This window comes from Mesoplodon mirus (assembly GCF_964341445.2).
Source record: "Mesoplodon mirus genome assembly, chromosome: 14".
In the NCBI taxonomy this organism is placed as follows: domain Eukaryota; kingdom Metazoa; phylum Chordata; class Mammalia; order Artiodactyla; family Ziphiidae; genus Mesoplodon; species Mesoplodon mirus.
This window is the reverse complement of record NC_138990.1, coordinates 12,458,401-12,472,383: the sequence shown is the minus strand read 5'-3', so window position 1 is coordinate 12,472,383 and position 13,983 is coordinate 12,458,401. Positions and strand designations below refer to the sequence as shown.

General features: G+C 49.4%; 1 protein-coding gene and 1 pseudogene across 2 annotated transcripts; both read left to right on the top strand.

The window, feature by feature from the left end:
- On the top strand, positions 1–4,666 carry CHCHD5 (coiled-coil-helix-coiled-coil-helix domain containing 5). Its single transcript, XM_082642863.1, has 4 exons — positions 1–453; positions 1,582–1,722; positions 1,817–1,982; positions 4,269–4,666. Coding segments are annotated over exons 1-4 (333 nt in total). The 5' UTR covers positions 1–451; the 3' UTR covers positions 4,293–4,666.
- A 3,556-nt stretch (positions 4,667–8,222) lies between these two features.
- Positions 8,223–11,330, top strand: LOC309815836 (axin interactor, dorsalization-associated protein-like; annotated as a pseudogene). The gene is made up of 2 exons: positions 8,223–8,576; positions 8,791–11,330. The product of its transcript is annotated as an axin interactor, dorsalization-associated protein-like (transcript).
- The last annotated feature ends 2,653 nt before the right edge of the window (positions 11,331–13,983 follow it).

Below are 13,983 nucleotides of genomic sequence, written 5' to 3'. Positions count from 1 at the left end.
GCAGCATGTTGAGGGGTCGCAGCAGCGGCAGCCGCTGGCCACCAGCTCCAGTAAGGCGGCTAAAAGCGCGTGCGGCTGCGGCCAAGTACAGGAGCGGCGCACACCGGCGCCGCACTCGCCTTAGAGCGGAGGTACCGCGATTCTTCCCAGTACTTCCGGTGAATTCCCGGTGCCGCCAGGGCCAGCCGGAAATGGAAGGGCACAAAGTACCGAGCCGGCTGGGGCCGGAAAGTGGCTACGCAAGGCGCCACCATTAGAGGTCGGGGCCGGAAGGAGAAGTAGGGCGCCGCCATGACGGGTTGGGCCTAAAGGGGACGGGGCTGCCTGTCTGCTCTGCGACCGGGAAAATACGAGGCAAGGAAGGCTGGGCTGGGCGCCGCCATGACAACCTGATACCGGAAAAGGCGGGGCTATCCTCCCTCATTGATCCTCCTCCGGCCTCGGCCTCAAGATGTGAGTAGCGGGAGCCCCTACCCCGTACCTGCCCCCGTATTCTTTCTCTTCCCCAGTGATCTGAACTTAGGCCAGGACTCCGGGAAGAAGGATTGGCCTCTCTGTTCCCTGGAGATCCGAGCCTTAGGATTCAGCGCTGTCCTTCACGAGCCTCAGTTCTGCGCGTGTTCAGGCCCCGCCCTCTGCGCGTTTAGGCTCCGCCCCTCTTTCGGGTGATAACGGAGGACTTTGAGGTCCAGTCTCGCAACACCCCAAGCCTTGCCCCCCAAAACCCCGGGTCTCGTCCCTCACCCTGCAACCCTACGACTCCAGACTTCTCCCAGGACCTCTAGGACTCCTAGAGCCGTCCTTTTAGAGCTCCAGGTTCCTCCCCCTGGATCATCTGACTTTACCTTTTGGAACTTCCGGGTCTGTCGAGTATCTCAGATCTCACCTATAGGGCCCACAGACTTGTTCTTAGACACTGATCTCACGGTGGAGTTCCAGACCTTGTTCCCAAGAACTTGAAGAACTTATTTGTAGGACCCTCCAGATTTACCCCAGAGCCCCAGCCTCACCCAGGGCTTCCAGATCATGCCCCTAGGACCCTGAGACCCACCTCAGGACCCCCAAACCTGCCCCAGGGCCTCAAGTCTCACTTTCAGTACCCCTGTCTTCAGGTCTCTTCTCTAAGACCCTTTGGTCAAGAGACCCTTCCCCAGGACCCAAGACTTCACCCCTTGGACCTCTAACCTTCACTTTTAGGGCCTTCGAACTCATTTAGGGCTCCCAGGTTCTCTCGGAAGACTCTAGGTGTTACTTCTAAGGCCCTAAGCCTTCTCTGCATGATTCCCAAGCCTAAACTGGGGGATGCCCAGACTCCCAGACCCTTCTTCCAGGACCTCCACAGCCTGCTTTGGAATAATCAGACCTTTTTTTCAGGACCTCCACTATCTCCCCAGAAGCTTCCAGCCTGCTCCACAGCCCCCAAGGCTCATGCCTTACCTCAAAACCTCCCTGGCCCTATCCCAGGACCCTTCAGACTCTGAGATTTGCCCAAGACCCCATGGGGTGCCACCCCAGACTCAGATCAGAACTCCCTTTCTTGCCTGCTGCCTGGAATTATCCTCAGACTGTCACGTCCCACAGGCAGGCGGCCCTGGAGATCACTGCTCGCTACTGTGGCCGCGAGCTGGAGCAGTATGGCCAGTGTGTGGCAGCCAAGCCTGAGTCATGGCAACGAGACTGTCACCACCTTAAGATGAGCATTGCTCAGTGCACGTCCGCCCAGTGAGTGTGGGCAAGTAAGGGGCAGGTGGGGGGGGGGCGGGGGGGAGCAGTGGGGTGGAAGTCTCCCCGGGCCTGAAATGCCGTGCCTCTGCAGCCCAGTCATCCGGCAGATCCGCCAGGCCTGTGCGGAGCCTTTTGAGGCCTTTGAGGAATGTCTTAGACAGAACGAGGCAGCCGTGGGCAACTGTGCAGAACATGTGCGCCGCTTCCTGCAGTGTGCTGAGCAGGTGCAGCCGACACACACCCCCTCTACCGCAGAGGTAAGACAGCGGCTCAGCACTTCATCCCACCCCTTCATCTTCCTAGCTGCTCAGAGTAGAGACCTTGGAGTCAGCCTCCACCCCACGCAGACCTTTACCATGCATCCCGCTTCCAGAACATCAGAACGTGTTCCCCTCTTACCCACTCCATAGTCCCTGCTTTAGTCCAGCCGTCTCCTTCCCGCCTCCACAGCCAAGGTACCTGCCCCAGCCTTCTCCCTGGTCTCCCTGAATCCCCTCTTGCCTTGCCTCCATGCGGTGGCCAGAGAGAACATTTAGGAACTGAAAACGAGTCACATTACACCTTTGCTTAAAGCTCTTCGGTGACTTCTCATCCACACTGAGAACAAAGTCCCAGGCTCCTGCTGGTTCTCTGTGGTCTTCCCCAGGCTGACCTGATCCACCTCCTCCCTTACCCTCTCTCCCTTTCTCGCCCTCACTGCCTCTCAGCTGTCCGGGCAATGGGGGTAAGGATGGGGCAAAAAAGTCTTAACTGTTTTTAATGTATACAGTACCTAAACAGATATACACTATATCTATGGTATTAAAATGTCAGGGATGGGTGCAATTGTTAAAAAATGTCTAAAAAGACTCCTTGGGGGGGCAATAATTTTTTTAAAAAAAAGGTTGAGAATTGCTGGTTTAGATGTTTACTGTCTCTCCCACTGGCCTGCAAGCTCCAAAGGCAAAAGTCACATCTTTCACCAGCTCCCTCTCAACCCCCTCTCATTTGCCCCCCTCTCGGTTCCTGGGGCCCCATCTTCTCTGTTTGCACCCAGAAGAGAAGCCTTCTCTTGGACCTCCATGCTGTCTGTCTTACCTCCTTCAGTCCGTTCTCTGTGAAGGTCCCAGAGTGATCCCAAAGGAACTCTGTCTGTGTACTGCTTCGTGGCTCGCATTGACCAGGCCAAGTCTACACCCCGGCACAGCCTCTCGGGCCCTGCAGGACATGGCCTCTGGCCCTGCCTCTACCCGACATCCACCTCAAGCTCTGTGTTTCGTGCCCCAGTGAACATGCAGCTACTCGAATGCTGGTCTCTCCTGCTGCCAGGCTTTTATCTCACTTTCCCTCTGCCTGGATTGCCCTTCCCATGCCATCTGGCTAATTCTTATCCCAGCTTCGACGTCACCTCCCTCAGAAAATCCCGTCATGGCCCATCTCCATCCTCCCAAGATCCCTGAGCTCCCTCCACTATGGCTTATATTTTACTGCCTGGTAACTGCTTCCCTCCCATCGCCTGTTTCGGAGGAGTTCTTGGCTAAAGACTGGAGAAATGCCCCTCTACCAGGCCCTGTAGACATTGGTTTGTTTGTTTTTTAATAAGGTACAGATAAGTGAAAGGTTCAGGTTCCAAGAGCAGACACCAGTGAGATGGACTTTTAATTCTTTTCAGAAAATACTCAGTAAAGACTGCATACTGTTCATGCTAGTTTATTAATTATATTTTGGTGATACTTCTTTCAAGTTTTTTGAGCATCTGAACAAAGAGCCCACCTTCCTATCTTAGGGCCAGTTGCTCCCTCCCTCCCGGAATGAGCAACCAAGGCTCTCCCTGGTTTTCCTGGGGTCACCCCTGCCCTGCCCCCCTGCTACTCTCTGTCTCCCCGCTGGTAGCCAAAGGAGCTTTTAAAAACGGAAATGGGGTCACATCTGTCCCCTTTAAAGCCTGTGGTTTTCCAGCTCACTCAGAGTCATTAACCCCGCACCCAGGTCCTCCTGACTGCCTTCCCCTTCCCGGTAATGGCACCCCAGCTGCAGCTTTCCCTCTCCGACTGGGGGCAGTGAAATTCAGGCCTCCCCTCTTCTCTGGTCTCCAAAATAGCAAACACACAGGCCCATCTCGTAAACCATGGTATAAAGACATCTCATGTTAGCGCAGCTGACAGCGTAAAGCGCCGCTTGTACCTCCCGGTCCACACACCTCTGCTCTTTACCCTGATGCAGTTTTCTTCGTAGGATTTACCCGCTGACACGTTTTTGTGCATTTGTTGTCTGTCCCTCCCTGGGGTCAGAGATGTGTGTCTGTTGCATCCACTGCTGGGTCCCTAGTGCCTGTCACAGTGCTGGGCACACAGCAGGTGCTGTGTAAACCCAGCAGGAAGCTGCCTTCCCTGCTCCCAGTGACGGCTCGCTGCACCCGAAGTCATCACCTGACACCCTCTCCCTCCAGGCTGTGAGCTCCGCAAGGGCAGCCTCTGCTGTGTCTGCCTAATCTCGCCAGCAGTGGTCCCAGGGCCAGGCACACAAGAGGTGCTAGTAGATGTTGATGTGGCTTTTTTCTGCAGGCACAGCCACTTCCTGCCTCCTGAGGACCCTTCAGACCGTAGGAGAACTGGACATGAGCGACTGGGCTTGATGCCTCCACCCGTGAAGAATGGCCAGGTGGAGTCCTGAGGGCTGTGGACATGGGCCTGGCTTCCCTGGACATCAAGACTCACAATAAATAAAGACTATACCAGGCTTTGGTTCCTGCCTTCAGCACCTGCGGGGCCCTGTTCCGCAGCTTCACCTAGTGTGCCAAGGAGGGGCCTGGGGCACGGGGCAAGCTGCTCTGTCTGCTCACCAGGGTTAAGGCGACCCCTCTTCCCCCCTCAGCTCTGCCAACATCCATTTCCTGTCTCCTGCTGCATGGATATGGAGAAGGGTTCCTTCTCACCTTAACTGTAGCATTTACAAGTCTTCACTGAGTGTTTCCTTGAGGCTTAGGGGGCAATAAATAACACACCTCCTTCCCTCCTGAGTTCAGAACCAGTTGAGCAATAGACATGGGCATGAGGCAATGCAGGTGAAAACACTGGCTTTTGTATTGAAAACAGCTGCATTGACAGATGTGGCTTAGAGTTTGCTGCACTGGTCTTCTCTTCTGTCTTGGTTTGCATCCTTCCAGAGTCCAACCCGGAGAATTTTAGTGCAGGTAGTATCTGGGGGCATGATTCCAGGAATACTCGTAGGGAAGTGGAGAGGTGTGACAGAGAGGAAGGCAGCCAATAAAAGGTGCATTATCAAGCTGGTCACTGCTGTGGGCAACTGAGGCTCGGTCCCACCTGGGACTTCTGGGAGACGGCACAGAACATACCTCAGTTCCCCCATCCCAGGGGCAAGGAAGTTGGGGTGTACGTACACCAACTCCCCATCTGACATTGAGGGATGTTTTCATGGGCATTGACTGCCCTATGCGTGGTCGAGTGCCCTCCTGCCACCAAGAGAGGGCCCTGAGCAGAGAGCAGTGGGAAGTCAAGTGAGCAGCCTTCAGCACACAGGAGAGGGTGCTGAGTGGATCGGGTAGGTACCAGCAGTGGCTGCCGCAGCTTCTTAATGTTTCTCTGCAGGATTACAGGCTCCGTGGGCACAGCTGGTTGATCCGTCTTCCTGCAGGGGCAGGTCCTAAGGGGCAGAGGGTAGACAGGCAAGCGTGCAGAGAGCGCCCAGAGCCTGCACCCAGCTTCACCATTCAGATAAGCTGCTCTTCCCTGGAGCGTAATCCTGACTTACAGAAGCTGGAAGTGACTGGTCAGCGCTGACCGGACTGGCCCTTTGAAATCTAAGGCTTGTGCTCTGGCTTGGAAAAATGAGCTGGGAGTCTCCCCTGGGGATTTGACACCTAAAACAAAGGAAGTTGTTGGTTGGCTTAGCAGCCAGGGTGGGAGTCCTATGCAGTCAGGGTTGCAGGGGCCCTTGGATGCCATGTGGCCCAAACAAGAAAACCCAGGTTGTGGAGAGAGGATTGTGATCAGTTCCTGTGGTCCCTGAAAGGGCTGCTTGGGTCCTGGTGACTTTCTGTTCCCAGCTCCGGTTTCCTTGGGCTGTGGATTGAGCCCTCAGATTTCTGTGTATGTTTTCAGCCAACCTGTCTTTACTTGAGTAAGCTAGCGTGGGGTTCCCTCCATGTGACTGTAAGAAGTGATAAGAGCAGACAAAATGGAGGTGGAGACTACGTTGTAGAACATCTCTAACAGGCCTCTCTTCCACTAGGCTAGACCAGCTTCCTTACACGATGGGTCCCAGGGGTCCACGAGAGCAAAAATGGAAACAAAGTCACCGCATTTACCACATTCTACTAGTTGAAGTAAGTCATGAGGCCAACCCAGATTAAAGGCCCTGGAAGGGGAAGGGACTCCACCTCTTGATGGCGTTTGCCTGCAAAGAATTTTTGCCCATATTTACCCATAAAAACTTCATAGTTTCTATTCTTTTTTTTTTTTTTTTTTTTGCGGTATGCGGGCCTCTCACTGTTGTGGCCTCTCCCGTTGCGGAGCACAGGCTCTGGACACGCAGGCTCAGCGGCCATGGCTCACGGGCCCAGTCACTCCGCGGCATGTGGGATTTCCCTGGACTGGGGCACGAACCCGTGTCCCCTGCATCGGCAGGCGGACTCTCAACCACTGCGCCACCAGGGAAGCCCCCATAGTTTCTATTCTTGCATCTGTCTGGGTAAAATGTATTTTTCTAAGAATTTTTCACATGATCTGAATTTTTAAATGGTCATCAATTTGTTCTTAATGTCCTCATATTATCTTAAGGTCTGTCAAACCTGTAACAAAGGCCCCTTTTTCATTTCTCTCTTTTCTTCTTTTGGCTGAGCCATGTGGCTTGTGGGATCTTAGTTCCCACCTGGGCCCTCGGCAGTGAGGGTGTGGAGTCCTAACCACTGGACCGCCAGGGAACTCCCCCCCCTTTTCATTTCTGACATTGGTTATTTGTGTCCTCTTCCTTTTTTTCTTGATGAGTCTTGACAGGAGTTTATCAATATTAATCTTTAAACAGAATCTGCTTTTGGCTTTGTTGGTGCTCTCTATTTCATATATTTATTTTTAATTTAAATCTCTTCTTTATTATTACCTTCTTTCCTTGGATTTAATTTTCTGTTTTCTACCTTTTTGAATGTTTAGCTCACTGATTTTCAGCCTTTTCCCTTTTCTAATATATGCACTTTTTCCCCAAAGCATGGCTATTTTGCTTTTTTCATTGATCTCAGATTATTTAGACGTTTAAAATTGAATTTTTAAATTTCTAATCATATGGGGATTTTTCTAGTTATCTTGCCTAATTGCAGTTGGGTTGAGAACATATTTTATATGATTTCAGTCTTTTGAAATCTGTTTAGACTTTCTGGCTTGGCATGTGGTCAGTTCTTGTTAATGTGCCATATGTGCTTGAATCCCTGGCTTATGATGCATTATCTTAGCTTGGATTCCCCCAGAAACAGACTTTGAGACAAGGGTTTGGGAGATGATCCCAGAAAGTACTGGTAGAGCTGCGGGAAGTGAGGCAGGGAAGGGAAGGCAGCCCATCGGAGGTGCATTTTCAAGCAAGGTATCCCTGTGGGCAACAGCTTCATTCTCTGGGCAACTCTGGGAAGCAGTGGAAGTAGGCTTCCCACTCTCGTGGTGAGGGCCTTTGTACACCCTACGTTTGGTGGAGGGCTACGTAAGGGGAATGGGTTTTTTGTTTTTTGTGGGGTCTTTTGTTTTTTTTTAGTTTGGCCTGCGGGATTTTGGTTCCCTGACCAGGGGTCGAACCCGTGCCCGTAGCAGTGGAAGCGCAGAGTGTTAACCGCTGGACCGCCAGGGGAGTCCCAAGGGGATGGATTTTTAATTCCCTGCCACTTCCCGCTTGCCACACACACCAGGCAGAGTGGGCTCTGGTGGAGAGGAATCTCTCCAGCAAAGACCAGCTGCCTTGCCTGCTTCACCCACTGGGTTCACTTCCGTGGCCGCCACCTGTGGCCACAGCTGCCATGGCTCCCATCTGTCATGGCTGCTCCAGCAGCAGCCAGCGTCATCCTCACCACCTTTGCTGCCTGTCACTACTGATGCCATCACCACATCCCATCATAGCCACCGTTGGTGGAGGTATTGAAATGACAAGAATGCCTTCAAAATGCTTGACTCCCTTCGCAAAGAATGGCTACATTCAACCCAGGAGGCCAGTGAGAAGTGGTGGGCGTGAAGGCGGGGGAAGCGTGTGGGGAGGGACGGACGGCGGTGCTGGGGAGACGCGTGTGCGTGCGGAAGGGGCTGCGTGAGCGGATAACGCTCAGGGTTCTGAGGACGCAGAATTCCAGTCAAGGCTTCAGAGCCGCAAAGTTCGGCTCGGGCGGCAGATGGGCTTGGGCGGCTCCTTGGCGGGTGGTGGCGGTGGCCTGGCTGTTCCTCCTGGCCCTGTTAATGTCGGGGCCAGGCCCGGGGAAGATGGCGCCCTAGAGCCCAGCCTCGCTGGGGTAGGGGCGGGAGGGGACGCGGTGGGGACCGGCCATGTCGGAGGTGACCCGAAGTCTGCTGCAGCGCTGGGGTGCCAGCTTTGGGAGAGGCCCCGACTTCGACTCTTGGGGCCAGCTGGTGGAGGCGACAGAGGAGTATCAGATATTAGCAAGACACCTACAAAAAGAGGCCCAAGCTCAGCACAGCAATTCTGAATTCACCGAAGAACAAAAGAAGACCACAGGCAAAATGGCAACATGCTTGGAATTACGAAGTGCAGCTTTACAGTCCACACGGTCCCAAGAAGAATTTAAACTGGAGGATCTGAAGAAGCTAGAACCAATCCTAAAGAATATTCTTACATATAATAAAGAATTCCCGGGGGCTTCCCTGGTGGCGCAGTGGTTGAGAGTCCGCCTGCCGATGCAGGGGACACGGGTTCGTGCCCCGGTCCGGGAAGATCCCACATGCCGCGGAGCGGCTGGGCCCGTGAGCCATGGCCGCTGGGCCTGCGGGTCCGGAGCCTGTGCTCCGCAAGGGGAGAGGCCACAACAGTGAGAGGCCCGCGTATCGCAAAAAAAAAAAAGAATTCCCATTTGACGTTCAGCCTGTCCCCTTAAGAATTTTAGCACCTGGTGAAGAAGAGAATTGGGGATTTGAAGAAGATGAAGACAAGGGTGGTGCTAGACTAGCAGGGTCTCCTGAGGCCTTTCCTGCTAAGAGTTCCCTGTACTTTATTACCAAGGTTGCCATCAGAACCAGGAGTGACGTTACTCATTATCAGAATCGAGAAAATTGGCCTGAAAGATGCTGGGCAATGCGTTGATCCCTATATCACAGTTAGTGTAAAAGATCTGAGTGATATAGATTTAACTCCTGTGCAAGAGACTCCAGTGGCTTCAAGAGAAGAAGATATGTATGTTCATTTTAATGTGGACATTGAGCTCCAGAAGCATGTTGAAAAATTAACCAAAGGTGCAGCTATTTTCTTTGAATTCAAACACTACAAGCCTAAAAAAAAGGTTTACCAGCACCAAGTGTTTTCCTTTCATGGAGATGGATGAAATTAAACCTGGGCCAATTGTAATAGAACTATACGAGAAACTGACTTTAAAAGAAAGAAATTGCAATTGCTGACCAAGAAACCACTTTATCGTCATCTGCATCAGACTTTGCCCAAGGAATGATCGTGACAGGAATACCCTGGAACTTCTGTGAATCTTACCACTCAGTAGAAACCACCCTAGCTGTGTGTAGCACATTCGCCCTTCAACAGGCAGGAAGCAAGCCGTACCCAGGCCAGCAGGCCAGAGTGAGTCCATTACAAAGCTGTAGCACAGAATTCAAAGTCCAACACGTCAATGATGTAAAAGACTCCTTTGGATACAGGCTTATTGTAGATCTGGAAACGTTTTCACTTTTCTATTAATTGTGCAATGAATAGCCTCTTTTCTAAGGTGCCACTACTCCTACCCTGCTTCCTGGAACGACACTGTTGTGGGTGGAATGTGCTCACCATCACACTTAATACAGCAATAAGAGTGTGCTAGAGTTTACACACCTGTCCACTTCTGCTCCAATATGCTCTTCGGTTTTTCGAGTTAATGTCAAACTTTGGGTTGATGTGGGTAGGATTGTATGAAACTGCCTTTGAGAGGAATTGGACCAATTATGCTGCCCAAGGTCAGTCTGGAAATGTATAGGCTGCTCCTCGGAAATGGCCTTGATTCACCCTGATCTCATGGTTCTCCTGCTTAGAAATAGTGTGTCTTGGCCAAATCAGTATCCCACGTGGGCGTGTTCGCAGGTTGTAGCTGTGATTTTTCCAGATGACCAGATCGTTTTTCTGAAGGTGAGCATATTTTTAGTCAGGTTGATTAGCTTCTTTCTACATCACATCGTTACTCTTTCTGATAGTGATTCTGGGGTTAATGATGGAACCATCTCAGCATAATTACGAATTCTTGGTGGGTTTATAATGTCTTCTAAATCATGCAATCTAAAAATAATTTGAGTCAGATGCTAACAAGATACCGCAGGAATAACTGCTGTTTTTCTGACAACTGATTGTGAAACCTTAAAACTGCCTACCTCTTCTTATAGTGGTGAGTATGCAAATCTGGAGATAGTCTATTTTTTTTTTATATAGGTAGATAGGATTGCCATTTATTTCCTATGTAGATATACTGCCATTCACATCTGGAAATATGCAGGTCATGAGCTTTTTATAATTTGACTATTTACATTCTTTCGACTTGATAATGGGGCATAAATAAAACTTTCATAGTACACATGAGGTGGATATTTGATACACAGAACATTAAGATTTGGGGTGGGCATTCTGTGGGTTAGATGTGGAGCCCACATATTTAATATTCACTATTTTAAATGACCAATGCTAGCATGAGGGGAACGCAGTGCCAGTACTTGGCCTTCTTTTTTTTTTTTTTTTTTTTTTTTTTTTGTGGTACGCAGGCCTCTCACTGTTGTGGCCTCTCCCGTTGCGGAGCACAGGCTTTGGACGAGCAGGCTCAGCGGCCATGGCCCACGGGCCCAGTCGCTCCGCGGCATGTGGGATCTTCCCGGACCGGGGCATGAACCCGCGTACCCTGCATCGGCAGGCAGACCCTCAACCACTGCGCCACCAGGGAAGCCCTCTCTTGTTCTTTTTATGGCTACATAATATTTCCTTTTATGGATATAAAAAATGAGTTATATTTAAAATTAAGTGTTTCCAGCCCATATATACATAGAACTATATGCAAAGGATCCTCAAACTCTTCACAGCTCTTGCTAAGGCCGCAGTGACCTCCACATGCAGTGAGCACTTTTCAGTCCTCCTCCTGGCCGTTCTTGACGGGTTGCCTTCTGACAAGACTCTCTGCTTGATCAAACTTGAGTCAGTTTCCCCCAGGCCCTCTTTTTGATTAGGTCTCAACCTTGGCTGCCATCCTGTGTCTGGCCTGCCCAACCCAGTCTCAGCAAAGGATCCTGCTATATTGGTTTAGGAAGAATTCCCTCATCTTTGACATCTGATCAAGTTCCTCATGCCCCACCTTTGACGTCTAAGTCCTTCACCTGCCTTAGCAACAATTCTGTTAGGTCAGTTTTGCAAGAATTCCTTGAAGTCTCCCCTTAGTCATTTTCCATCCACTGAGCCCTTAGTGCTGCCCTTGGCTCTAAATCCCCCTTGTCTTTGTATTCAGCGTTGACTCGGATCTCTCTGCCCTATTGCAGTACTCCTATTGCAACAGTCCTGAGGAAAGCCTTTTTTTACCATTTTAACAAGTGTCAGTATTAACCTTTAACCTTGCTCTCTTAACCATTCCCTGAAACTCGTCTTCCCTTGTCTTTCTGGACACGCTTTGCAGGCCTCCTCCTGCCTCTCTGGCCATCCCTCCACCTACTCCCACTCCTGGCGGTATTCTTCAAGGCTTGAACCAGGCCTCTTCTATTCTCTGCTCTCTGCAGTGACATTTCTTATAGAGAATTGCAAACTATTCATTGGGTCAGAGATGGTTTCCTTCAGCCCAGGCCTCTGCCACAGGCTTCCCCCGACGACATGGATTTTTCTCAGATTTTCCAAGGGAACACTCACCATCCAGAACTAAAGGCGTCATCTTCCCAAGCTTGTCTGTCATTTCCTTTGGCCCCCTCACTCTTTCTCACGGCCATGTCATTGCACCTGGGCCTGGAGGGCTCCTGCTCGCCATGGCCAGTGTGCTTAGTTGATTCCTTCTCATCATTCAGACCTGAGCTCAGCCCAGAGTCCCTTAGAGAGTCTTCTCTGTCCCTGTCCTCCTCAGAGGCCACATTCCACTTCTGGATGTTTTCACAGCAGTGCCATAAGCATCTCACTTGTGGCCCCACTTGAAAGAGGGAACCTCAGGCTGATCCACACCGAGAGGCAGTCAGCAAAATGACTGTCTTGGACTCTTCAAAAACATCAGTGTCATGAAAGACAGAAAAAGTCCAGGGACTGGTGCTAAAGAGACATTGTTTGGGCCATCCATCTCTAAGCCATTATTGGGATAATTGGGGATATTTGAATATGGACTGTATATGAGACAATAAATGTTAAGTGCCTTGGGTTTGATAATGATATTGAGTTAATATATGAGAATTATAGGGAATTCCCTGGCAGTCCAGTGGTTAGGACTCCGAGCTCTCACTGCCTTGGGCCCGGGTTTGATCCCTGGTTGGGGAACTAGGATCCCACAAGCTGTGCGGTGTGGCCAAAAAAAAAAAAAGTTGCTTAATATATGAGAATTATATAAGAATTCTTTAGGAGATACACGTTACAGTGTCTAGGGGTGAAGTCTCATAATAAATGCAACTTATTCTCAAACAGTTCAGAAAAGAAATGTGAGTGTATATATGTATATACCTATAACTATAGGTATATACATATACACCTATACCTATCATTCACATATGTATATTTATACATATGTACACATATATACATACTATATATAAACATATCTATCTAGAGAGAACAAGTGTATCAAAAGGTTAATGATACATCAAGGTAAGGGATATACTGTATTATTTTTGCAACATTTTGTAGGTTTGAAGTTTTCCAAAATAAAAAATTGGAGGAAAATCAATGAACATGTAAAGTATAAAAAGCTTTAGGGAAGAACTTCTTGATAACAGTCATTCAGGCCATGTTGTCATCCTTTTATTTTCATCTACAGTCCAAAAAGATTGACTTTTCTGGGCTTCCCTGGTGGAGCAGTGGTTAAGAATCCGCCTGCCAATGCCGGGGACACAGGTTCGATCCCTGGTCCGAGAAGATCCCACATGCCACAGAGCAACTAAGCCCATGCGCCACAACTACTGAGCCTGCGCTCTAGAGCCCGCGAGCCACAACTACTGAAGCCCGTGTGCCTAGAGCCCGTGCTCTGCAACAACAGAAGGTACTGCAATGAGAAGCCCATGCACGGCAATGAAGAGTAGCCCTCCTTGCTCGCTGCAACTAGAGAAATCCCGCGTGCAGCAACTAAGACCTAACGCGGCCAAAAATAAATAAATTAAATAAATAAATTTTTTTAAAAAAGATTGACTTTTCTAAAAAAAAAAAATCTGAGACACAACTTAATGATTTAAAGTACAATCCAGTTGATAACACCTTAACTTAAATGGCTCAAGATCACAGAGATACAGTTTATTCTTTCTAGTTCTGAAGTTGGACACAGACTGTGCATGGGTTTATTCTATTATATTTTAAATAACAAAATAAATAAAGCAGGTCATGCATAGAATAGTGATGACAGTATTATGGAAAAAAGATTTTGCTTGGTCCAAGTCTGAGCTCTTGAGGTACAAAAAGCAGAAAAGAGGAATAAATAAAATTAAAATCTGATGTTAATGAAACAGGAAATAAAAAAGCAAAAAAAAAAGGCTTAAAAGGATGAATTCCAAGTTGCTTCCTCAGGAGCCTGATTAAGGAAAAAGAAAGTAAAAAGTTAAAAGAGATGCATTAAAAATTAGAAAGGAAATGTAACCAGAAATTGTCTGGAAACTACTGTGTGCCACTCTATTACAAAAATCTCCTGGGCTTCCCTGGTTGCACAGTGGTTAAGAATCCGCCTGCCAATGCAGGAGACACGGGTTCGAGCCCTGGTCAGGGAACTAAGATCCTGCATACCAAAAAGTAAAACAAAACAAAACAAACACCCGTATATCCTTTACTCAGATTTACTTATTGCTAACATTTTGCCTCATTTGCTTTATTGCTTGTTCTCTCTCTCTCTCTGTATGTTCTTAACTTTTTTTTTCCCTGAACAATTTGAGA

Bases quoted from the DNA above. Each gene is read 5' to 3' on its own strand.
- CHCHD5 (XM_082642863.1), top strand. The intron at 1,723-1,816 runs GTGAGTGTGGGC...GTGCCTCTGCAG, and splicing joins GCTCAGTGCACGTCCGCCCA to CCCAGTCATCCGGCAGATCC. The intron at 1,983-4,268 runs GTAAGACAGCGG...TTTTTTCTGCAG, and splicing joins ACACCCCCTCTACCGCAGAG to GCACAGCCACTTCCTGCCTC.